The sequence below is a fragment of the Trichomycterus rosablanca genome, chromosome 3 (genome assembly GCF_030014385.1).
Source record: "Trichomycterus rosablanca isolate fTriRos1 chromosome 3, fTriRos1.hap1, whole genome shotgun sequence".
NCBI classification, from domain to species: domain Eukaryota; kingdom Metazoa; phylum Chordata; class Actinopteri; order Siluriformes; family Trichomycteridae; genus Trichomycterus; species Trichomycterus rosablanca.
Genome location: NC_085990.1, coordinates 14,953,773 through 14,978,273, shown reverse-complemented (window position 1 = coordinate 14,978,273; position 24,501 = coordinate 14,953,773). Strand labels below are relative to the sequence as shown.

Here is a 24,501-nt window from a genome sequence, read left to right as displayed (position 1 = left end):
ATATATTAGTACTATATATACAGTGTATCACAAAAGTGAGTACACCCCTCACATTTCTGCAGATATTTAAGTATATCTTTTCATGGGACAACACTGACAAAATGACACTTTGACACAATGAAAAGTAGTCTGTGTGCAGCTTATATAACAGTGTAAATTTATTCTTCCCTCAAAATAACTCAATATACAGCCATTAATGTCTAAACCACCGGCAACAAAAGTGAGTACACCCCTAAGAGACTACAGACCATACGCCGCACACTACATCAAAGTGGTCTGCATGGCTGTCACCCCAGAAGGAAGCCTCTTCTGAAGTCTCTACACAAGAAAGCCCGCAAACAGTTGCTGAAGACATGTCAACAAAAGACATGGATTACTGGAACCATGTCCTATGGTCTGATGAGACCAAGATTAATTTGTTTGATTCAGATGGTCTCAAGCATGTGTGGCGGCAATCAGGTGAGGAGTACAAAGATAAGTGTGTCATGCCTACAATCAAGCATGGTGGTGGGAATGGTCTGGGGCTGCATGAGTGCAGCAGGTGTTGGGGAGTTACATTTCATTGAGGGACACATGAACTCCAATATGTACTGTGAAATACTGAAGCAGAGCATGATCCCCTCCCTCCGGAAACTGGGTCGCAGGGCAGTGTTCCAGCATGATAATGACCCCAAACACACCTCTAAGACGACCACTGCTTTATTGAAGAGGCTGAGGGTAAAGGTGATGGACTGGCCAAGCATGTCTCCAGACCTAAACCCATTAGAACATCTTTGGGGCATCCTCAAGCGGAAGGTGGAAGAGCGCAAAGTCTCGAATATCCGCCAGCTCCGTGATGTCGTCATGGAGGAGTGGAAAAGCATTCCAGTGCCAACCTGTGAAGCTCTGGTAAACTCCATGTCCAGGAGAGTTAAGGCAGTTCTGGGAAATAATGGTGGCCACACAAGATATTGACACTTCAGGAACTTTCATTAAGGGGTGTACTCACTTTTGTTGTGGTGGTTTAGACATTAATGGCTGTATATTGAGTTATTTTGAGGGAAGAATAAATTTACACTGTTATATAAGCTGCACACAGACTACTTTTCATTGTGTCAAAGTGTCATTTTGTCAGTGTTGTCCGATGAAAAGATATACTTAAATATCTGCAGAAATGTGAGGGGTGTACTCACTTTTGTGATACACTGTATATATTAGTACTATACCACAGCACTATTCAATTCCAAATTCTGATTGTTCAGAAGGTGTTGATTAACATTCTTTATAGCATGGCCATATTTAAAATGTATTTGCCTGAACAATATTGCAATATTACAATTTTGTCATTAAAACATTAGCATTACTAACATTAATATAAGATTTACAGTCAAACAAAGGAACCAACAGAACAACAGCAATCATGACTTACCAGAGAAAGAATTAATATGACAGAGAAAACAAGGCAAAACTTACCAAACTAACAACAAAACACTAAAATATTTTAAGTACATAAACCTAAACTTTTACATTTACATTAACATTCCTGAATGTCAGCCACTACCTATATATTTGGGATATTAACTACACTCCAAAGTCCCTTATAGCAGATTCAGCAAAGCGGTGCATCTTTGGCTCTAGAGCTTTTCAGACTGGCACTGCATTGCCCCTGCTTTTGGGTGGCATGCTGCTATGAACCATAGAATTACTGTAAAGAGTAAATTCATGCCAATATATTCAATTGAGTATCCATTTTTTCTATTGAATTTCTCAGACATTCTGCATTGTTAATGTCAAGTAAACATTTTAAATGTGTTGTTTTTTATTGTTATTTTCCCTTTATTATTCTCCCAGCCTAATTGTTGCCAATTTCCCTGTGGCAATTCTCTTGCTGCTTACATCACCCCTGTAGTGGCTGGGGAGAGCTGAGACTAACAAAAACAAAAAGGCAAACCTGGCAAATATGGGAAGCTGTAGCCTAAGTGGTTAAGGTACTGGACTAGTAACCAAAAGGTCGCTGGTTCAAGCCCCACCACTGCCAGGTTGCTGCTATTAGGCTCTTGAGCAAGGCCCTTAACCCTCAATTGCTCACACTGTATACTGTCACAGTACTGTAAGTCACTTTGGATAAAGTCGTCTGCTAAATGCCAAAAATGTAAATGTAAATGTAAATACAGCAGGTTCTCCAGCAGTAACGAAACCCTGTCGATCTTGTCGATAGCCCCACCTGAGATTCCACCTCAACAGCATGAGGTGTCATAGTCATTTGCTGTGGTATAAGCTAAATAATGCTGAATTATGCTATTTCATATTTCATATCACAATTATATTATACAATTATATATATCATCATATGTCTATGCATAATAAATATATGTCTACATGTATGTCCATGTACATATATGTAATAAAAAATATATGTAAATTAATATATAATACAAAACATTATCAGTGAAACATTGTAATGCTAAGAGAGATGGGAAATGATGGGGATTCCTATAAACTTGAGAAAAGTTTATAGGTATTTAAATTATGCTGCTCTCATAGAACAGTTTCCAACCACGTCCACTATTTTAGTCAAACTGCCTTCTTATCCATCTGTTTTGAATTGCAACAGGAAAAAAAAACTTGATTTGTTGTTAAATTTGCAATGTATGTTCTTTGCAAGAAAAATATTAGATTGAAATTTATTTATTTATCTATTTATTAAATCCTTAAATCTGGTTTGACTGAAGAAAAAAAATTATACTTTATTTTTGTAACTAGTTAAACCTTTTAACCTTTTAAAACTGTTAAAGTTTAATTTTTTAATTAAAATAATCATCATAAGAATGTATTTAAGTCTAAAGTATTTCTTAGTTCAAAATCTAAAGTTGCACTAGATGGTGATTTGACCTAATTAGTCCTGGAAACTATGACATAATTTACCCTGGAGGTTCCCAGAGATAAAAAATACACAACAAGCATACTAGTAACAGGGCGGATCATGCCTCAGGCGTCTGTAAGGCGCCTATACTCATACCAGCAAATAATGGGCCAAACCAAGCTCAACATCATGGTTTTGAGAGAAGCTTTTCTCTTGAAACCATGATGTTTCCCAACAAAAAAAACAGCAAATCTGTAAAAAAGAAACTTCCACCTGGATTGTCAGCCATATTTTTAAAATTCCCTTTTGGTCAGCCATATTTTTTCATAATTATTTATTTTTTATTTGTTTTTATGCATTTTCTCCCCTTTTTCTGCCGACTTTTAGCGTGTCCAGTTGCCAATTGCGTAATGCTTCCTCTCCACCAATGTCGATCCCCGCTCTGATTGAGGAGAACAAAGCTAACACACGCCCCCTCCGTCACGTGGGCAGCAGCCGTATGCATTTTGTCACCCACACCAGACGAGATCAGCTCTGCGTACGGAGAGACACACCGTAATCTGCACTCTTTCCCCATTTCTGTGCAGGCGGCATCAATCAGCTGGCAGAGGTCGTAGTTGCATGAGTTATGGGTTGGGTTAATCCGGCTTAACCCACCCCTATCTGAACAACAGGCCAATCGTTGTTCATGTGGCTGCTCAGCCCAGTCAGCAGGCAGAGCTAAAATCGATACGATGTATTGGAGATCCCAGCTCTGGTGTGCTAGCGTGTGTTTTTACAGCTGTGCCACCTGATCGGCCTTTATTAATTATTTTGACAAAATAGGCCCTCCTGGAGAAAAATGCTAAAAATAATATGATAATATATTAAATCCTGAATGTTTAAGATATTAAATAACAAAAGCTTTTGTAATATTGGAAATTAAAAAAGATCATTTGTATCTGCTTTAACTAAATTATTGTTATATTTAATATGCCACAATGTATCTTTTACTGAAGGTGGGTCAAAGGATCACAAAGAAGTACTTCATGACTCTTGTGGACTCTTGTGGTCCACATTTACCTTTTTAAAATTCTCTACCTACTTGAATTAGAATGCTATCTACAGTAGTTTGTTAAGCCCAGTAAAAAACAAATAGCTGCTGTTGTTAAACCCGGGTGGGAATTCTGATTTATGTAATCATTTCAAATCAGTGGTTGTTTTTTATCCTGTTCTGAGTACAGTGAAAAGCAGCATAAATTATGTACGTCTAGTAATGTTTTTGAAAACGAATAGAGACGGCTAATGAAATGTCATTTCTTGTCTTCAATTTCACACAATGTGTCTTTATTGACTATTTCCTTTTTTTTTCTTATCACAGGTGGACTGTGAACCTGTATGTACTATTAATGTTTTCTTGTTTATCTTTAAGCAAAATTACATTATGTCTATGTGGTGGTGGATAAAGATTTGGGTTTTTTAGTTTTCTCAATAAACCAGCTGTTAACACCTTGTCTATCTTTCTCAGAAGTCTTTAAAAAGACACATTAGCCTACAAACCTACAAGCATGCAGTATTTGTGTCTAACCAGAGGGTGGTGCCACTGTTCACTGTATGTCTGGTCAACAATACAGCGTAAAAAATGCATTCATTTTTCTGAAGTGTGTATGATACACTATGATACTATGTTTTTGTTAAAATTGACATGTCTTAATTCATGCTTCACAGTATTTTTTTCATGTTACTGTAAAATAAGCCAGAGTTTAATTGATTTAAGTGATTTATTTTATTATTTCAAACTTAAGGCAATACTGATTATTAAATTAAGTGTATAATATCATCATTACCATTATAGTGTGCTTGCAAACTTTGTCCAAAGTACAAGAAACTTGATTTTTTTCTTAGATAAAGAGTTTTGGCTCATTTAGATCAACAACAGCCTTCAATTCTTTCCATCTCGACAAGATCGTTTTAGTTTTTAAATCCTGATATTAAAAGATTTGTTTATTTTTCTGTTCATTTGTATATTTATTGAAAAACAGAAACGTCACAGTACGCTTATCACAACACTAAGACAAATTTAATGACGATATGATGAACCTAAAAAGTAAATCAGCCAGGAAAAAAAACGATTAAATACTTCACAAACTTTGTGTGATTTACCATGTTTACATTTTTCAAATACACTGCCTGGCCAAAAAAAAGGTCACCACCTGGATTTAACTAAGCAAATAGGTAAGAGTCTTCCACTGGATAATTACTGCATGGGTGATTATGTTTCAGCTGGCAACAAGTTATTTAACCCTAACTGATGCAGTGAGTAGCTTCTCATTTGTTAAACAACCATGTCGAAGGACACATCCTGTGGTCGTGGAAAAGATGTTCATCTGTTTCAGAAGGGTGAAATTATTGGCATGCATCAAGCATGGAAAACATCTAAGTAGAAGCTGAAACTACTAAAATCGGGTTAAGAACTGTCCAACGCATTATTAAAAAGTGGAAGGACAGTGGGGGGGGGCATCATCTTCGAGAAAGGAATGTGGTTATAAAAAAATCTTGAATGATCGTGATCGGCGATCACTTAAACGTTTGGTGAAATCAAATGGTAGAAAAACAACAGTAGAACTCAGGGATGTTTAATAGTGAAAGTAAGAGCATTTCCACACGCACAACACAAAGGGAACTCAAGGGACTGGGACTAAACAGCTGTGTAGCCTTAAGAAAACCACTTGTCAGTGAGGCTAATCGGCAAAAACGGCTTCAATTTGCTAGGGAGCATAAAGATTGGACTCTGGAGCAATGGAAGAAGGTCATGTGGTCTGATGAGTCCAGATTTACCCTGTTCCAGAGTGATGGGCGCATCAGGGTAAGAAGAGAGGCGGCTGAAGTGATGCACCCATCATGCCTAGTGCCTATCATACAAGCCTGTGGGAGCAGTGCTATGATCTGGGGTTGCTGCAGTTGGTCAGGTTTAGGTTCAGCAACGTTATGTGCCCAAATAATGAGGTCAGCTGACTACCTGAATATACTGAACGACCAGGTTATTCCATCAATGGATTTTTTATTCCCTGATGGCCAGGGGCGGAGCCAGGGGGTGGCCAGTGGTGGCCATGGCCACCATAAATTAATCTTCTAAAATTAGTTTTCCATGCATTCATGCTAGCATGTTCTGGGATTCAATTAAGTTTCATCATTACACACAAGTTGGCAGCCAAATGATAAAGTATTGCAAAGGAATATCTTTGAAATTCTTCCTCATAATGTTAAGGTTGCTATATTTAGTTTTTTCACTTGTCAGAGAAAATGAAGAGAAAAAAAGCATATTATTATTATTATTATTATTATTATTATTATTATTATTATGCGGGTCGTCGTGATGTAATTCTGCATGGCACTCTCTGCCTGTATAGGTAAATGAGTGAGTGACCACATAAAATAAGGTATCAGTTTCTGTGCCACCCCTGTGTGTGAGCAATGGTCAGTCTGGCCACCCCTATGAAAATTGTCTGGCTCCGCCACTGCTGATGGCACGGGCATATTCCAAGATGACAATGCCAGTATTCATCAGGCTCAAATTGTGAAAGAGTGGTTCAGGGAGCATGAGACATCATTTTCACACATGGATTGGCCACCACAGAGTCCAGACCTGAACCCCATTGAGAATCTTTGGGATGTGCTGGAGAAGACTTTGCGCAGTGGTCCAAATCTCCCATCATCAATACAAGATCTTGGGGAAAAATTTATGCAACTCTGGACAGAAATAAATGTTGTGACATTGCAGAAGCTTGTGGAAACGATGCCACAGCGAATGTGTGCCGTAATCAAAGCTAAAGGCGGTCCAACCAAATATTTAAGTGTGTGACCTTTTTTTGTCCAGGCAGTATACAGTGGTGCTTGAAAGTTTGTGAACCCCTTAGAATTTTCTATATTTCTGCATAAATATGACCTAAAAGTAGATCAAGAGAACCCAGTTAAACAAATGAGACAAAAATATTGTACTTGGTCATTTATTTATTGAGGAAAATGATCCAATATTACATATATTTGTGAGTGGCAAAAGTATGTGAACCTCTAGGATTCGCAGTTAATTTGAAGGTGAAATTAGAGTCAGATGTTTTCAATCAATGGGTTGACAATCAGGTGTGAGTGGGCACCCTGTTTTATTTAAAGAACAGAGATCTATCAAAGTCTGCTCTTCACAACACATGTTTGTGGAAGTGTATCATGGCACGCACAAAGGAAATTCCTGAGGACCTCAGAAAAAAGAATTGTTGATGCTCATCAGGCTGGAAAAGGTTACAAAACCATCTCTAAAGAGTTTGGACTCCACCAATCCACAGTCAGACAGATTGTGTACAAATGGAGGAAATTCAAGACCATTGTTACCCTTCCCAGGAGTGGTCCAACAAAGATCACTCCAAGAGCAAGGTGTGTAATAGTCGGCGAGGTCACAAAGGACCCCAGGGTAACTTCTAAGCAACTGAAGGCCTCTCTCACATTGGCTAATGTTAATGTTCATGAGTCCACCATCAGGAGAACACTGAACAACAATGGTGTGCATGGCAGGGTTGCAAGGAGAAAGCCATGGCTCTCCAAAAAGAACATTGCTGCTCGTCTGCAGTTTGCTACAGATCACGTGGACAAGCCAGAAGGCTATTGGAAGAATGTTTTGTGGAAGGATGAGACCAAAATAGAACTTTTTGGTTTAAATGAAAAGCGTTATGTTTGGAGAAAGGAAAACACTGCATTCCAGTATAAGAACCCTATCCCATCTGTGAAACATGGTGGTGGTAGTATCATGGTTTGGGCTTGTTTTGCTGCATCTGGGCCAGGACGGCTTGCCATCATTGATGGAACAATGAATTCTGAATTATATCAGAGAATTCTAAGGGAAAATGTCAGGACATCTGTCCATGAACTGAATCTCAAGAAAAGGTGGGTCATGCAGCAAGACAACGACCCTAAGCACACAAGTCGTTCTACAAAGAACGATAAAGAAGAATAAAGTTCATGTTTTGGAATGGCCAAGTCAAAGTCCTGACCTTAATCCAATCGAAATGTTGTGGAAGGACCTGAAGTGAGCATGTGAGGAAACCCACCAACATCCCAGAGTTGAAGCTGTTCTGTACGGAGGAATGGGATAAAATTCCTCCAATGCAGGACTGGAACAGTTACCGGACACGTTTAGTTGCAGTTATTGCTGCAAAGGGGGGTCACTCAATAGACAATAATAGTATTACTCTTTAGAGCCGGCAAAAACAAACGAAAAAAAGAAGAAGTTGCAGGCCTGTTAGCTTACTGTCCAGCACGTGCACAACTAGGCTCCATTACCAGGCAATCAGTAAACACACTCGGGAACTTCCACGCCCACAGGCACAAAGTTGCTCCTCCTGTAAACTAAAACTGAATCATTTACACTCAGGAAACTTTTTTGTCACACTTTCACGCCCACAGGCACAATCATTTCATCATCATTTTATTTAAGGGAGTCGGATCCTTTCGCTCCGTTCCTTTTAAAGAGCCGTTCAAAAAATGAATCGTACTCATTATACAAGGTCATTCACTTCACAAGGTTATATCGAACACAGTCATGGACAATGTAGTGTAATTCACCTCACTTGCATGTCTTTGGATTGTGGGAGGAAACCGGAGCACCCAGAGGAAACCCAGCAGACACGGGGAGAACATGCAAACTTCGCACAGAAATGACCTGGACCGCCCCACCTGGGGATTAAACCCAGGACCTTCTTGCTGTGAGGTGACAGTTGCACTACTGGGTAAACTATAAGACCCGATATTAATATCAATGATGAACAATCATTCAGATTTTGCAACCTTGCCTTAAATGTAGGCCTAATTTAAACAACACTTAAATGAGAAAAAAAGAATTATTTCAGAAGTATACAAATTGACAAACAAGTATATTTTATTAACAATAGTTAGACAACCGACTCAGTAACCACAGTCTGGCCATAGAGACGGGCAGATACAAAATGTCCTGGCTGCCCAGAGAGGAGAGACTGTGTCTCTCGCTCGCTCTCTCCGCGATACTGAAGGTGTTTTCGGATTTGAATTTCGACAATAAACAGCTCTCATTATGACTGATTGATTCCCTCTACTGAGGCGAAGCTGAATGGGTAGATTACAGTCGATAAGAACTGCGCAGAAATAAATAAATAAACCGTGACTCGGTTTCTTTCGTTCATTTAAAAGAGCCGGGAGAATCGGATCGGTGCCCACGGGCACAAAGTTGCTCCTCCTCACCGCGCCATCTGCACTTAAAGTTTTACTGCGCGTCTAAACCGTATTATACGGTAGCCGAAGCGCCGAAGACAGTAAAGCTGCTGTTTACAGATTCATAAACATAATCTACCGTATTCTGATGCACGAAATCCACTACATTAAACACGAGCATTCATTCTGTTATTGATGAAATACATTTCAGATGTTTTACTGTGAGTAAAGTGTCTATTTAATTGTGTACAGAACGCTATTTGAAGTCCAATAAAATGAACAAATCAAATTGTTGTTTTGGACATTTTTACTGTAAGAATTTAAAATAATGGCATGGCAAACTTATGTAAAATGTCAATTCGGTTGTGTTTAGACCACTTTTTAAAAATCAATAAAATGAACAAATCACATTGTTATCAAGTGCCACCCATACAGTCATGAAGAACACTTACTCTAGTACTCTTAGTGTTTAATTTGGGACAATTTTACTGTAGAATATTGGAATCATGTGATAAACTTAAGTAAAGTGTCTATTTGGTAGTGTACAGACCACTTTTTGAAGATCAATAAAACTAACAGATTACATTGTTATCAAGTTCCACCCATACTGTCATTAAGAACACTTAGTCTAGTACTCATGGTGTGATTTTGGGACAATTTTACTGTAGAATATTGGAGTAATGTAATAACAAACTTGAGTAAAGTGTCTATTTGGTTGTGTACAGACCACTTTTTGAAGATCAATAACATTTTTGGGACAATTTTATTGTAGGAATCTGGTTTAATGTGATGGCAAACGTATGTAAAGTGTAAAATTACACCAAAAGAACCACGATGAACACTTATTGTAGAGTAATCGGATGGCAAACCTATGTAAAGTGTCTGTTTGTGTTAACACCACATTTTGAAGTACAATAAAATAAGCAAATCAAATTGTTATTAAATGCCACCACTACATTCATAAAGAACACTTACTCTTGTATTTATGTTGTGATATTGAGACAATTTACTGTAGGAATTTAGAGTGAGAGGATGGCAAATCCACATAAAGTGTATATTCTGTGTTGTTAAAACCACCTTCTGAAATCCAATTTAAAGCAAATCGTTATCAAAAGGGCCAGTGATAGCTCAGTGGTTAAGGTACTGGACTAGTAAACAGAAGGTTGCCGGTTCAAGCCCCGCCACCACCAAGTTGCCACTGTTGGGTCCCTGAGCAAGGCCCTTAACACTCAATTGCTTATGGTGTTCCGCTCACTGTGTAAGTCGCTTTGGATAAAAGCGTCTGCTAAATGCTGAAAATGTAAATGAGACCACTATGATCATAAAGAGCACTTACTCTAGTAAGATCAATAAAATAAGCAAATCAAATTGTTATTAAATACCATCCTTACATTCATGAAGAACACTTACTCTAGTACTCATGTTGTGATTTTAAGACAATTTTAAGACAAAAATAATTGGTTTTGTATAGACCTGGGGGTCCAAAGTGTTAATTATCTGAACATGGTGATCAAGCATTAACAAATAATGAAATAATTTTAATACAACTTGCTTTTAATTATTGCTTTTAATAATATATTACTTAAAGTAGTATGTGTGTAAATAATAAATAAATAATTTATTCTTGTAACAAACAAAAGCCGTTGACATTCAAGGACCAATGTAATATTGTCAGTTACTACTTACAAGTTTGCCATCCCATTATATCAAATTTCTACAGTAAAATTATCCCAAAGTCAAAACATACGTATAAGTACTGGACTAAATGTACTTCATGAATCTAGAGGTGGCATTTGATAAACATTTCATTTTCTTTTTTTATTGATCTTCAAAAAGTGGTTTAAAAACAACCAAATAGACACATTACATAAGTTTGCCATTCCATTATTTTAAATTCCTACAGTTAAATTGTCCCAAAATCACATGATGAGTACTAGACTAAGTGTTCTTCATGGTCATTGGGGTGGCATTCGATAACAATTTGATTTGCTTATTTTATTAGACTTTAAAATGTGGTCTTAACACAACCAAATAGACACTTTACTCCAAATTCCTACAGTAAAATTGTCCCCAAATCACACCATGAGTACTAGAGTAAGTGTTCTTTATAGCAGTATGGGTGGAACTTGATAACAATTTAATCTATTAGTTTTATTGATCTTCAAAAAGTGGTCTGTACACACCATGAGTACTAGAGTAAGTGTTCTTTATGACTGTAAGGGGGGAACTTGATAACAATTTGATTTGTTAATTTTATTGGACTTTAAATATAGTGTAAACTGAACTGAATTGACACTTTACATAAGTTTGCCATGCCATTATTTCAAATTCCTACAGTAAAATTGTCCCCAAATCACACCATGAGTACTGGAGTAAGTGTTCTTCATGACTGTATGGGTGGAACTTGATAACAATTTGATTTGTTAATTTTATTGGACTTTAAATAGTGTAAACTTAACCGAATTGACATTTTACACAAGTTTGCCATGCCATTATTTCAAATACCTACATAAAATTGTCCCAAAATCACACCATGAGTACTAGAGTAAGTGTTATTTATGACTGTATGGGTGGCACCTGATAACAATTAGATTCGTTAATGTTATTGATCTTCAAAGAGTGGTCTGTACACTACCAAATACACACTTTACTCAAGTTTGTTATCCCATTACTTCAAATTTCTACAGTAAAATTGTTCCAAAATCACACCATGAGTACTGGAGTAAGTGTTCTTCATGACTGCATGGGTGGAACTTGATAACAATTTAATTTTTTAATTTTATTGGACTTTAAATTTAGTGTAAACTCCACCAAATTGACATTTTACATAAGTTTGCCATGCCATTATTTCAAATTCTTACAGTAAAATTGTCCCAAAATCACACCATGAGTACTGGAGTAAGTGTTCTTCATTACTGTATGGGTGGCACTTGATAACAATTTAATCTGTTAATGTTATTGATCTTCAAAGAGTGGTCTGTACACTACCAAATAGACACTTTACTCAAGTTTATCACATTACTCCAAATTTATACAATAAAATTGTTTCAAAATCACACCACGAGTACTAGAGTAAGTGTTCTTCACGACTGTATGGGTGGCACTTGATAACAATTTGATTTGTTCATTTTATTGGACTTCAAATAGCGTTCTGTACACAATTAAATAGACACTTTACTCTTTCATCAATAACAGAATGAATGCTCGTGTTTAATGTAGTGGATTTCGTGCATCACAATACGGTAGATTATGTTTATTAATCTGTAAACAGCAGCTTTACTGTCTTCGACGCTTCGGCTACCGTATAATACGGTTTAGACGCGCAGTAAAACTTTAAGTGCAGATAGCGCGACCGAGCTTTTTGAAAGTGCAGATAGCGTGACCGGTTCCTCACCGCACGCTAAAACTGAATCATTCATTCACAACAGCAGACATTCACAACAACAGCATGAATGGACCAGCAAAACTGATCATCTGTGAGTACAGTAGCGCTTTAATCAGCTCAGTGTATCTTAAAAGGCTAAATACAAGCTTTTCTTTTCGCTTAGTTATGTAGCGTTGTGTAAAAGCACACTAGAATGTCAAGGTATTAAAACGAAATAAATAAATAAATAAATGCGATAAGGTAGTATGAGGACAAATTAAGAGGGTAGGTTAAATGTAAATCCGAATAGAAAGCACTGTTTGGTAAAGTCTTTAGATTTAACTTTCGCTGCTAACAGAACTTGGAACATGGCAACTTTACCGCAGTCAGACCGTGACAGGCGTGGTCGTTTTTAATGAAGATAACTGTCAACCTCAAGAACTTACAAATCTACATCTAATCTTTACAGATCTACCCCCAAAAAACGCCAGATTTGCATTATTAAACACATATTTATTAAATACTAGGGTAAGGTTTATCTTGGACGTAATAAAAACCCATACCATTGACCCCACTTGTATCAATATGTCTGAAACAAAAAAATAAAACCAAACTTTATGTCTTCATATTTAATTTTCTTAATATAATTGATATATTACACCTGTTAGCAAATGTTGTGGCTGAAACATCCAAAATAAAAGGTGTATCCCAATACTTCTGTTAACATAGTGACAGCACTTTCCAAAAAAATGTGGACAGGTGCTGTGTATGACTGGCAATGATCACTAACACTAGATAAGGAACTTTTTACTGAAACTGGTGAATAAATAACACATAAGCTTTAGTTGTTCAACCTCAAATCTAACACAACTACGTCAGTAAACACCAGATTTACAAATCTACATCTAATCTTTACAAATGTACCCCAATAAATGCCAGATTTGCATTATTGAACACATATTTATTGAACAATAGGGTGGGGTTTATCTTTGATGTAACAAAAACCCATACTATTGACCCCACTTGTATCAATATGTCTAAAAAACCTCTGGTCGGACACCTGACCATGAGCTTGTTAGATATCTTATTTAAAAAAACAAAAGGGTAATAAAATAAAACCAAACTTTATGTCTTCATATTTAATTTCCTTTATATAATTGATATATTACACCTGTTAGCAAATGTTGTCGCGGAAACACCCAAAATTAAAGGTGTATCCCAATACTAATGTTAACACAGTGACAGCAAGACAGCACCTTCCAAAAAAAATGTGGACAGGTGCTATGTATGACTGGTAATGATCATTAACACTAGATAAGGAACTTTTTACAGACACTGGTGAATAAATAACACATAAGCTTTAGATGTTCATGAACCTTGATGAATCAAAGTTAGCTACTTTAAAGAAAAAACTACATGAGCAAATAGTCAAACGGATTAAGAAGGTTTCTCAACACACAATTGTAGGCAATGTATGAATTCTACCAACTACAGTCCATAACAATGTTACAAAAATCTAGAGAAAAACTGAGTTAATAATTGCAAGCCTAAAAACGGAATGCCAGTGACTTTAGATGGCATTGCAATATTTTTGAAATAAATATAACCACACGGGCTTAGAAATACCACTGATGTAAAGAATAAAGAACATAAAAATTAAAAATTTAAAGAAAATTCAGTTTTACAATCAAAGTTTTCAAGTTTTCAGTACCCGAATGATTACAGAATATTGAAAAAAGGAAAGGTCATGTAACTGTAGTAAACATATCCATGTCCCAACAATTTAGAAATTTGTTGCAGCCATCCAAATAATGAATAATGAGACAAAATATCAATAGAAGGCGCAAAGCATGTGCAGCCTGCACCAGAGAATATGTATAAAAAGCAAAAAAGTAATAATGAAAACTGTTTTTGGAACATTTTTTAGAGAAAGAGTAAGACAAACTTAGAATGAGGATGAATTATATGATTTATAATGAATTAGAAATGTAAATCTTTAAACTTTTGGTCCTTAAATAGCCAACAAAGTTTTGTTGAGCAGATTAAACATTTCACTGTGTCAGACAGTTAACTGCATATTGTACTCTGATTTTACAGTTATTGGCATGTTTTTGGCATGTTGCTGTGAAGAAAAAAGCCCTGAATGTTGTTTAACTGGAACAACCTACTTTCATATTCAGGGTACTTTAAGCTGTAAAACATACAGCTGGTGCATCGATGTAAGTACATTCAAAAACTATTACTCATTCACTCTCACATAGGTGTTTCCAAATCGTTTTAACATTGTTGTGTTTTGTTTGCTTTGATTGAAGGATAGATACTTGATAGATTGATCATTTGCAGGAAATGTCTTGGTTACAGCAGCTCACATCAGGAATATCTATTAATAATTGTAGGTATTTATTATAAATTATTATGAATTATTGAATAGTCAATTCAGATGTTAGGAAAGACTTCCTGTAGTGTTCAGTTTGGTGGAATCAGTCTGTGACTGAAGGTACTTTGTTCAAAATACCTCCAGGGCATGAAGTGGGTGTAAACGATTTGTCATTATTGGGTTATGTTTTGTGAGCATTCTTAACTCTGCTACCTCTGAACTGAATCCTGTTCGGACCCAGTTATGGAGCTGGCCTTCTTGATAAGTTTATTCTGTTTGTGTCTGTTGTTTGTGCAGCTTTGGTTTATGTGTATGTGGTCTTGCATGCTTCCTGATACATACCCATAAGCTAGCAAGAAACGCTATATGTGTATTAGCTACACCCATTGCTAAAAGATGTATAAAACCAGTCTTATCCAACCATTTGATGTTGGTCCAAAACATGTCAAGACTGGATTTAAAATGGTGAAAAACTGGTTTTAAAATTAGACGTTTGTAATGGTTTTTCCAAAATTAAGACTATGCTCACGCACAGGTCACTGTGAGCTACAATTCAGTCAGAAACATAGACAAGCAGAACAACACGTGACTTGGCCCAGACCAGTGTTTAAACATGTAATGCTAATTAAGACAACCGGTGGGCATGTGTTTGAGTGGGGTTTTCCCTCCTTTGGGAACAGAATTGTATTCTAAATGAATGAATTCATGTCCTTTGCTGTTGTATTTTAACATTTAACAATGTTTTCATATAACAATGTTTACAGGTTATTGTTTTGTTATTTTATATATAAACCCTGTGTGTGTGTGTGTGTGTGTATGTATGTGTGTGTGTATGTTCTGTCACCTAGGGCACGGTCATTGCTAGTGATCACAATTTCGACCCTGCAGTTGTTCAGAGTCATAATAGTCGAAACATCAATTTTTACACCCACCCTAAAAATGTCACATACATTTGCTATGAGGTGAGTGATACAATTTTTATATCATGCCTTTCACAGTGCTGTTTGTTTGTTTATTAGAATTTTGATGTCATGTTTTACGCTAGCAACTACGTCAGTAAACTCCAGATTTACAAATCTACGTCTAATCTTTACAAATCTACCCAAATAAACTCCAGATTTGCATTATTGAAAACATATTTATTGAACAATAGGGTAAGGTTTATCTCTGATGTAAACACCTCACATGATTTCTGTTTTTGCTGCCACAATTAAATTTTTCAGATCTTCCAACTACTTTTAATACAAGGCAAAAACAACACAACTAAACAAAAAATGGAGCTTCAATGATCATTTAATTTATTTTAGATTTATTTAAGACTTATATCACCCATATGAAAAGGTAACTGCCATTCAAAACTTAATAAAGAGTCCACTCTTGGCAGTAAAAAGTGCAGTCAAATGTTTGTGGTAATGAGCCATTTTACACTGCTGTGATGTAATTATCCCACTCTTTTTTGGAGAATATTTTTATTTGGGTATACTGGAGGGTGTTCTAGCATAAACTGCCTATTTGAGGTCTTGCCACAGCATATCAATGAGATTTAAGTAAGAGTTTGTTTTAGCCACTCCAAAACCCTCATTTTTTTGAGGCATTCAGAGGTGTATTTCCCCATGCAATTGTGCCTTAGGAAACAAACTGAAGGAAAGACATTTTCCCTTTAGAATTTTTTGACAGCAGAATTCATGCTTTTATCAATCATGGCAAGTAATCCAGGTCCATACTACCACCACCTTATATGAGTTTGATGTTCATAAGGTGGAATGTGGTGTTACACTAGATGTAACAAGACCCATGTTTTTCAAAAAGTTCCACATTTGACTCAGTTAAAAAATATTATTCAAAATGTGGTCATCTAGGTGTTTTCGACAACTGTGAGACAAGCCTTTGTGTTTGCACCTTGCATCTCTCACAATGATGCCATTTTTACTGTGTCCTTCGTATTTTGACGAAGGTTTTCACTATTTGTTGATATTGTCTCTTAATGTGGTTTGCTGGAGTCCCAGAGCCTTAGCAATGGCTTTGTAGCCATTTCCAGAGTTCAGTGACTTTGTTTCACACCTGTCATTAAATCTCTTTTGATATTGTGTCATATGCTCATTTTTGAGACTTTCTAGTCTGCTTCACAAAGCCAGGAAGGTTTTTTTATGTGATTTTAAGATTTAAAAGGTCTGCAAGTAATCATGCCTCTGTGTGACTAGTGAAATGTAACCCAGATGTCAATTGAATTTGGTTAACTGTGTGATTTGGTAGATAAGTGTGTCTTAGCAGTTTCTCAATAAATGTAATAATAATTTCAAAAAGCATTTTCTTGGTTCTTTGTTTTAATATATTAAAAGTAAATTGATTATCTGAAACGTGTCAGATATGCAAAAATACTATTCACAGCACTGCAGTTGCCTTGATTTATAGCATAGCATGCCCACTAGCAAAATTTGCCACTGAGCATGGGTTGGATTTTGTTTAATTTACTAGGAAGTGCATGCTAGATTACATTCTTTTTACTGACAGATAGCAACAGAAATAAAATGATACAAAGTTTGTGGTTTCATAACTGGTATATTTATTTGTCTAAATCTCTTCTGTCACCTCTACAGCTTATGATGACGATCAACTGTTCCTGTAAGTACAATATTGAAATCATTGAGACAGCAGATACTTATTTATCATATGCTCCAATGGAGTGCAGGAGAAATACAGTTAAAGTAATTTGTAACGGACATTTACACATTGGGTGGCGCAGTGGTCTAATATGCTAGCCCATCACCACTGTAATCAGGATTGGTACCCTATCAGTGTTTCTGGTGGAGCTATAAAAATTCATATGTAGATATTATTCAGTTATAACATTTAAACATTTTCTTTGAAACCATGCACAATAGTCTATATACAGTGTATCACAAAAGTGAGTACACCCCTCACATTTCTGCAAATATATCATTATATCTTTTCATGGGACAACACTATAGACATGAAACATGGATATAACTTAGAGTAGTCAGTGTACAACTTGTATAGCAGTGTAGATTTACTGTCTTCTGAAAATAACTCAACACACAGCCATTAATGTCTAAATAGCTGGCAACATAAGTGAGTACACCCCACAGTGAACATGTCCAAATTGTGCCCAAATGTGTCGTTGTCCCTCCCTGGTGTCATGTGTCAAGGTCCCAGGTGTAAATGGGGAGCAGGGCTGTTAAATTTGGTGTTTTGGGTACAATTCTCTCATACTGGCCACTGGATATTCAACATGGCACCTCATAGCAAAGAACTCTCTGAGGATGTGAGAAATAGAATTGTTGCTCTCCACAAAGATGGCCTGGGCTATAAGAAGATTGCTAACACCCTGAAACTGAGCTACAGCATGGTGGCCAAGGTCATACAGCGGTTTTCCAGGACAGGTTCCACTCGGAACAGGCTTCGCCAGGGTCGACCAAAGAAGTTGAGTCCACGTGTTCGGCGTCATATCCAGAGGTTGGCTTTAAAAAATAGACACATGAGTGCTGCCAGCATTGCTGCAGAGGTTGAAGACGTGGGAGGTCAGCCTGTCAGTGCTCAGACCATACGCCGCACACTGCATCAACTCGGTCTGCATGGTCATCATCCCAGAAGGAAGCTGACGCACAAGAAAGCCCGCAAACAGTTTGCTGAAGACAAGCAGTCCAAGAACATGGATTACTGGAATGCCCTGTGGTCTGACGAGACCAAGATAAACTTGTTTGGCTCAGATGGTGTCCAGCATGTGTGGCGGCGCCCTGGTGAGAAGTACCAAGACAACTGTATCTTGCCTACAGTCAAGCATGGTGGTGGTAGCATCATGGTCTTGGGCTGCATGAGTGTTGCTGGCACTGGGGAGCTGCAGTTCATTGAGGGAAACATGAATTCCAACATGTACTGTGACATTCTGAAACAGAGCATGATCCCCTCCCTTCGAAAACTGGGCCTCATGGCAGTTTTCCAACAGGATAACGACCCCAAACATAACCTCCAAGATGACAACTGCCTTGCTGAGGAAGCTGAAGGTAAAGGTGATGGACTGTGGCGCATCCTCAAGTGGAAGGTGGAGGAGTTCAAGGTGTCTAACATCCACCAGCTCCGTGATGTCATCATGGAGGAGTGGAAGAGGATTCCAGTAGCAACCTGTGCAGCTCTGGTGAATTCCATGCCCAGGAGGGTTAAGGCAGTGCTGGATAATAATGGTGGTCACACAAAATATTGACACTTTGGGCACAATTTGGACATGTTCACTGTGGGGTGTACTCACTTATGTTGCCAGCCATTTAGACATTAATGGCTGTGTGTTGAGTTATTTTCAGAAGACAGTAAATCTACACTGCTATACAAGTTGTACACTGACTACTCTAAGTTATATCCAAGTTTTATTTCTATAGTGTTGTCCCATGAAAAGATATAATGAAATATTTGCAGAAATGTGAGGGGTGTACTCACTTTTGTGATACACTGTATATTATTTTAAAAAATGGATCACCAAAGTCTCAGCTTGCATCTCATTATTGATGCCAGCTTATTTGAACTTCACCCCAGTAAGTCCAAGCTGTTTCCTTGGGGATATGTCTCCATTCCAAGATCTAGGCATCTCTCTTTATGACTCTGAAATCACACCATCTGAACATGTACTGAACCTTGTTGTCTGCAATAATTAACTGTCCTTCTGAGCTCATGTTATATAGATCATCAGAATGATTTGGCTATTCCTCTCTATGAAAGTCACTCAGATTTTTTTCTTGTTATTATGAGGCTGGACCACTCATTGCTAAACCATAATGAGTCAGTCAATCTTGCAGTCAGTTGATTCTGTGTCTTGGCGGTTAGACTGCTGCACCACCCATGTGCCCCTGAATACTGTTCAACAAACAACATGTTTAATGAAACTTTGAGTAATTTCTTTTGCCTTACAGACAGCTGTCTTGCACAGTCGAATGCTATAGATGAAGTTCTTTCCATGAATAAAAGCTTGCCAACAACCACGGGTGGGTAAAGTAGCAAAACAAAAAGCAAAAAAGAGTATAATTACTTAAAAATACCAGGTATTAAGTAAGAGTACTAAATTTTATAACTAAATTAAAGAACAAATGTTACATAGACTTGTAAATGACATGTACAGCTGAATGAAAATCTCCTAGCGAGCCTGGTCATATTAAATATTGTCTTGGTTTTGGAAGTAAAAAAGTATACAAGCTTATCATATTTTGAAAACCATTTCTGCAAATGTTAATGCACAGTTTGTTTACTTTTGCCAGCTAGCAAGTTTCTGTTCCTATTTAAGGAGTTTTTACCAACAACACAACCAATCTTAGATATGGGTTAAAAGTGCAATTCTTAAAACAGTTTACAGTATAGTGCATCATGAGGTATGTTTATCCCAAATAAATATGTTGAAAATTGATTAATCCCCTACATGGGCTTAGATGTTGCAATGTGAAGTAACAGAGAAGAGAAGTAACAGGGACTTTCTCTGTCCCTAGACATATGCAAATGTGGAGCATAGCTTAGGTGTGAAATGTTATCCATGTTCCATGCTGTTTTTAAACCCCCCATTAAACAAGACAGCAAGTAAAACATGTAAAACATTCACCAAGTAGCTAAAAGTATGTGAATATGTGTTTGATAAACATATTAAGCATATCATTCCAAAAGAATGGCCATAAATATGTCTCCACTCTTAAGTGAAAGCTTTTCATCATATTTTTGTTGTTTGTTTTCTGCAGTGCAACCCAACCAGCCCAATAATCATGCTGTTGTTATTGGTTCTGTTCTTTCTATTGCTTTTGTCATTGCCATTGTCATTGGTCTCATTGTTTTCTGCTTGTGCAATAAAGACAGAATTTCAAGGTAAGAATCCCCCTCCATAGCTGTTCCTTATTTTTTAATTGTTTGCATTATTCTCTTTGACATAAAATGTTTAACAATTTCAATTTACCATTTGTTTACAGAACCTTCAATAAAAAACATTCTGTGAGCAGCTACAGCTTGGCAAACACAGAGGTACACAGCTAAAATGGCAAAGATAATTGTACATTTATTTAAAACTATTTGCTTAAACAGACGTGAACAAATTTGTTGGTACTCTTACAGCTTATTAAAACAATGCTTTACTACTGAAAATTATAAAATTAAAAGCAATTTTATTATGTATAACTGCATGCCTTTGGTCTGTCATAGTTAAAGCAAAGCAAGTTTAAAAATCGATAAATCATTACTTATTCAACAAAGATATTTTACAATGGCCTGGACAGATACATTGGTACCCACAGAAAATATTATGAATAAATAGATACTAATATTTCAAACTAATTGTTTTCACTCTGCTGTTTGGTATCATTGTGTCCACCACACTGAACATGGACCAGAGAAGGCAAAGGAAAAATTTGTGAAAGAAAGTATGTCAAATGTAAAGGCTATGAGACCATCTCAAAGCAGCTGAATGTTTTTGTGACTACAGTTGCAAATATTATTAAGAAGTTTAAGTTAAAGTTTAACCTTCCTGGACATGGCTGCAAGTGGAAAACTGACACCAGATTAAACAAAAGTGTGAATGGTAAACAAAGAACCAGGGAAAACTTTTAGAGAATCAAGTCAAACTCAAAAGTCAATGTACACCAGTGGTTGAACTCCATGAAAGAAGACCCAGAAGGACTCCACTGTTAAAGCTAAAATGCAAATTGACAAGCCACAATGCTTCTGGGAGAATGTTCACATCAGCTCTATGTGCACAGTGCACCAGCTTTCAAAGGAAGGAACACAATTCTTGCCGTGAAACATGAAGGAGTTATTTTTTAGGGCTGCTTTGCTGCATCTGGCAAAGGGTGCTTTGAATCTGTGTAGGGTACAATGAATTCTGAAGTCTATCAAGGCATTTTGGAGCAAAACTTGTGTCTGCCAGATGTCAGAAAGATCTGTCTTAGTCAGGTCTTAGGAGGTCATGTCCTCTAACATTATAACAACCCAAAATACACAACTAAAAGAAGTCAGGAATTGCTAAGAACAAACCACTTGACCATTCTGAAATCTTAGTCGAGCCCTGATTGGAATTCCATTAAACATGCAGTCTGAAGAAGACACCCTTCAGCATGAGAGAGCTAGAGCATTTTGCTTAGGAAAACAGGTGACAGGTACAGAAGTCTTATTTAAAGCTACAAAAATCTAATGGTTGTGCAACAAAATATTAGATTGAAGGTCCCATTATTTTTGTCCATGCAATTTTTATTTTTTTTATTATTTAAAGTGTTCTGTTGAATCAAAAATTAAAAGCAAAATCTGGAATGAACAATGATGGATGCCAGACACTTTAGTTTAAAGTTATTTCTGAGAAAATTTTGGTTCCCTTTTTTTATAGAAGTGTAAAAATTTAAAATTTGTGTACAAATCTGTTCACGTCTGTATGTAGTTTTGTGTGTGTGTTTGCAAAGGTTTTTGTGATGGTGATTGCGATTGACTGGGATTGATATGATACAGCTACATAGAAGATAACAACCAAGTTTAATCATGTATATATATGCCAATTTGGGAAAACAACTGGTTGTCTAGGTGCCAAACAACTTGAGAGTTCTGGGGACCTGGGTTTGAACCTCACCTCTAATAATTGTCAGTAAAAAATGCAGATTAAAAAGACTGCTCTAAGTTACTTTTAGGTGCCAGTGAGTAGGTAAATAAGTTAGTTTGGGATGTCATGCGATGACTTGTGCCATGTGCCCAGTGTTTCTGTACTGTATTCTATACTGCACTCCATTCCATTATATGACCTGATGCATCTACCAAGTTATTGTTTGCCAATATAATCAAATATAATTATCAGTAGAAAAAAGTTTACTTTGTGGCTGAAGTGACAAAATAAAAAAGAATGAGGTCAAGTTCAGTCTGAAGTTAATTGGGGTACAATAGTAGAGTAGTTCTATACTTGCAGCTCTACTTTTTTAATGCTGGTTTTATTATGTATGCGTGTTTTTTCACCATCTGTCACTGCCTGTAAAAAGTTTCAAATGTTTGTGTATATATGGTTTTTATCTGGGTAATTATGTCCTAATATTTCCTAAAACATGCAGATGATGTGAAATGTGGGATTAAAAACATAAATAGAAATCACCTCAAGGTGTGAGTGTGTTATGACCTCAAATAAACTGGTTGCTGTTTTCTACATTTCAAAAAGAAAAATCTGTACTTTTTATATACTACATTTTCAAAACAGCTTTAACTTTAGCTTATATGAATATTTGTTTATCTATGTTATTTATCTACTTATTTTCATTTTTTTTTCAGGAACCGAGTCAGGCAACCAGTAAAGTTAATTGTAATCCTGGTGTAAAAGGGGGAGAAGATAAACCTGTGATTGGCTGCTTTTATGGTTTTACCCCAACCAGTATCCATCAGGGGGGAAGGGAAAAAAGATGGACAGTTACTGATTTGAGCAACGTGTCAGAAATAAAAACCTTCCTTGAAGGATTTATTTGATGTAGCTGGGTTGACAAAAACATCTTGGCTCATGGCGTATGTTATTTAACAGTTAATTAAATAGTGTATATATGTAAATAAAAAACTATACACATTTTTTTAAAGGTTTGCATAAGTATTTTTTTATTGTTTTTATTTCATCAATGATTACAATGGTTTTTCAAATGTACCTCAAGTTACTGTTTACTCTGTTAGGCCAGGCTATGGTCTCTTAAAAACGAATTTGAACAACGGACACATTTACATTTTAAATTTTCGGCATTTAGCAGACGCTTTTATCCAAAGCGACTTACAGTTGTGACAGTATACAGTCTAAGCAATTGAGGGTTAAGGGCCTTGCTCAAGGGCCCAACAGTGGCAACCTGGTAGTGGTGAGGCTTGAACCGGCAACCTTCTGAATACTGGACCAGTACCTTAACCACTAGGCTACACTGCCAACGCAAAACATTGGTAAAATGTTTAACAACTACACAGCAATCTCACACAGGTATTTATACACAAACTGATCAGGACAAGACTGGTTTACACAATAAAAATAAATCAAAGACATAGGAGGTATCAGGGTGTTGGAACACAGACAGGTTAACAGTGGTCTGTGACCCATGACTGTGTCACACAGAGGGAAAAACTGAATAGTATTAGTAAGCAATATAGTAAGTAGACTATTATTTTTTTTGTTTGGCAGTTTGCCCAGCTGATACCAGGAAACAACTATATTCATACAACTGTTCACTGTTCAACATTGTAAAAACATTAATATTCATAATTAATTTGGTGACCTCCAATGTTCCAATATTTGTCAGTTAAGAATGGTAACAGAAATGTACATTTTGTCTTGTGGCACTTATTAAATCTACCTTTACATATAGTACATTACAAGTAAAAAATCATTTTTTACAGACATTCCTACACTGACCAGCTTGAATCAACATAATGATTAGGCCGTCACCAAGTCCAGTTATAGTAAGTACACAGCAGCCATACAGTTGTTAATTTATGTAGCCAACATTTATATTTTCAACCCCAAATCAGAAAAAAGTTGGGACAGTATGGAAAATGCAAATGAAATAAAAACACAGTGTTCCTTACATTTACTTTGACTTTTATTTGATTGCTGACAGTTTGAACCCAAGATATTTCATGTTTTGTCTGCTCAACTTCATTTAATTTGTTAATATACCTCCACTCCTGCATTTTAGGCCTGCAACACATAAAAAAGGGCAATTTAGGGCTAGT

General features: G+C 36.6%; 1 protein-coding gene across 1 annotated transcript; it reads left to right on the top strand.

Annotated features, from left to right (window-relative positions):
* The first annotated feature begins 12,456 nt into the window (after nt 1-12,456).
* LOC134310320 (uncharacterized) lies at nt 12,457-23,323 on the top strand. The gene is made up of 8 exons (XM_062991876.1): nt 12,457-12,531; nt 14,517-14,638; nt 15,645-15,758; nt 17,394-17,418; nt 19,716-19,787; nt 20,526-20,649; nt 20,751-20,802; nt 23,074-23,323. The coding sequence occupies exons 1-8, from the start codon at nt 12,504-12,506 to the stop codon at nt 23,263-23,265; spliced, it is 729 nt and encodes a 242-aa protein (XP_062847946.1). The 5' UTR covers nt 12,457-12,503; the 3' UTR covers nt 23,266-23,323.
* Nucleotides 23,324-24,501: the final 1,178 nt, after the last annotated feature.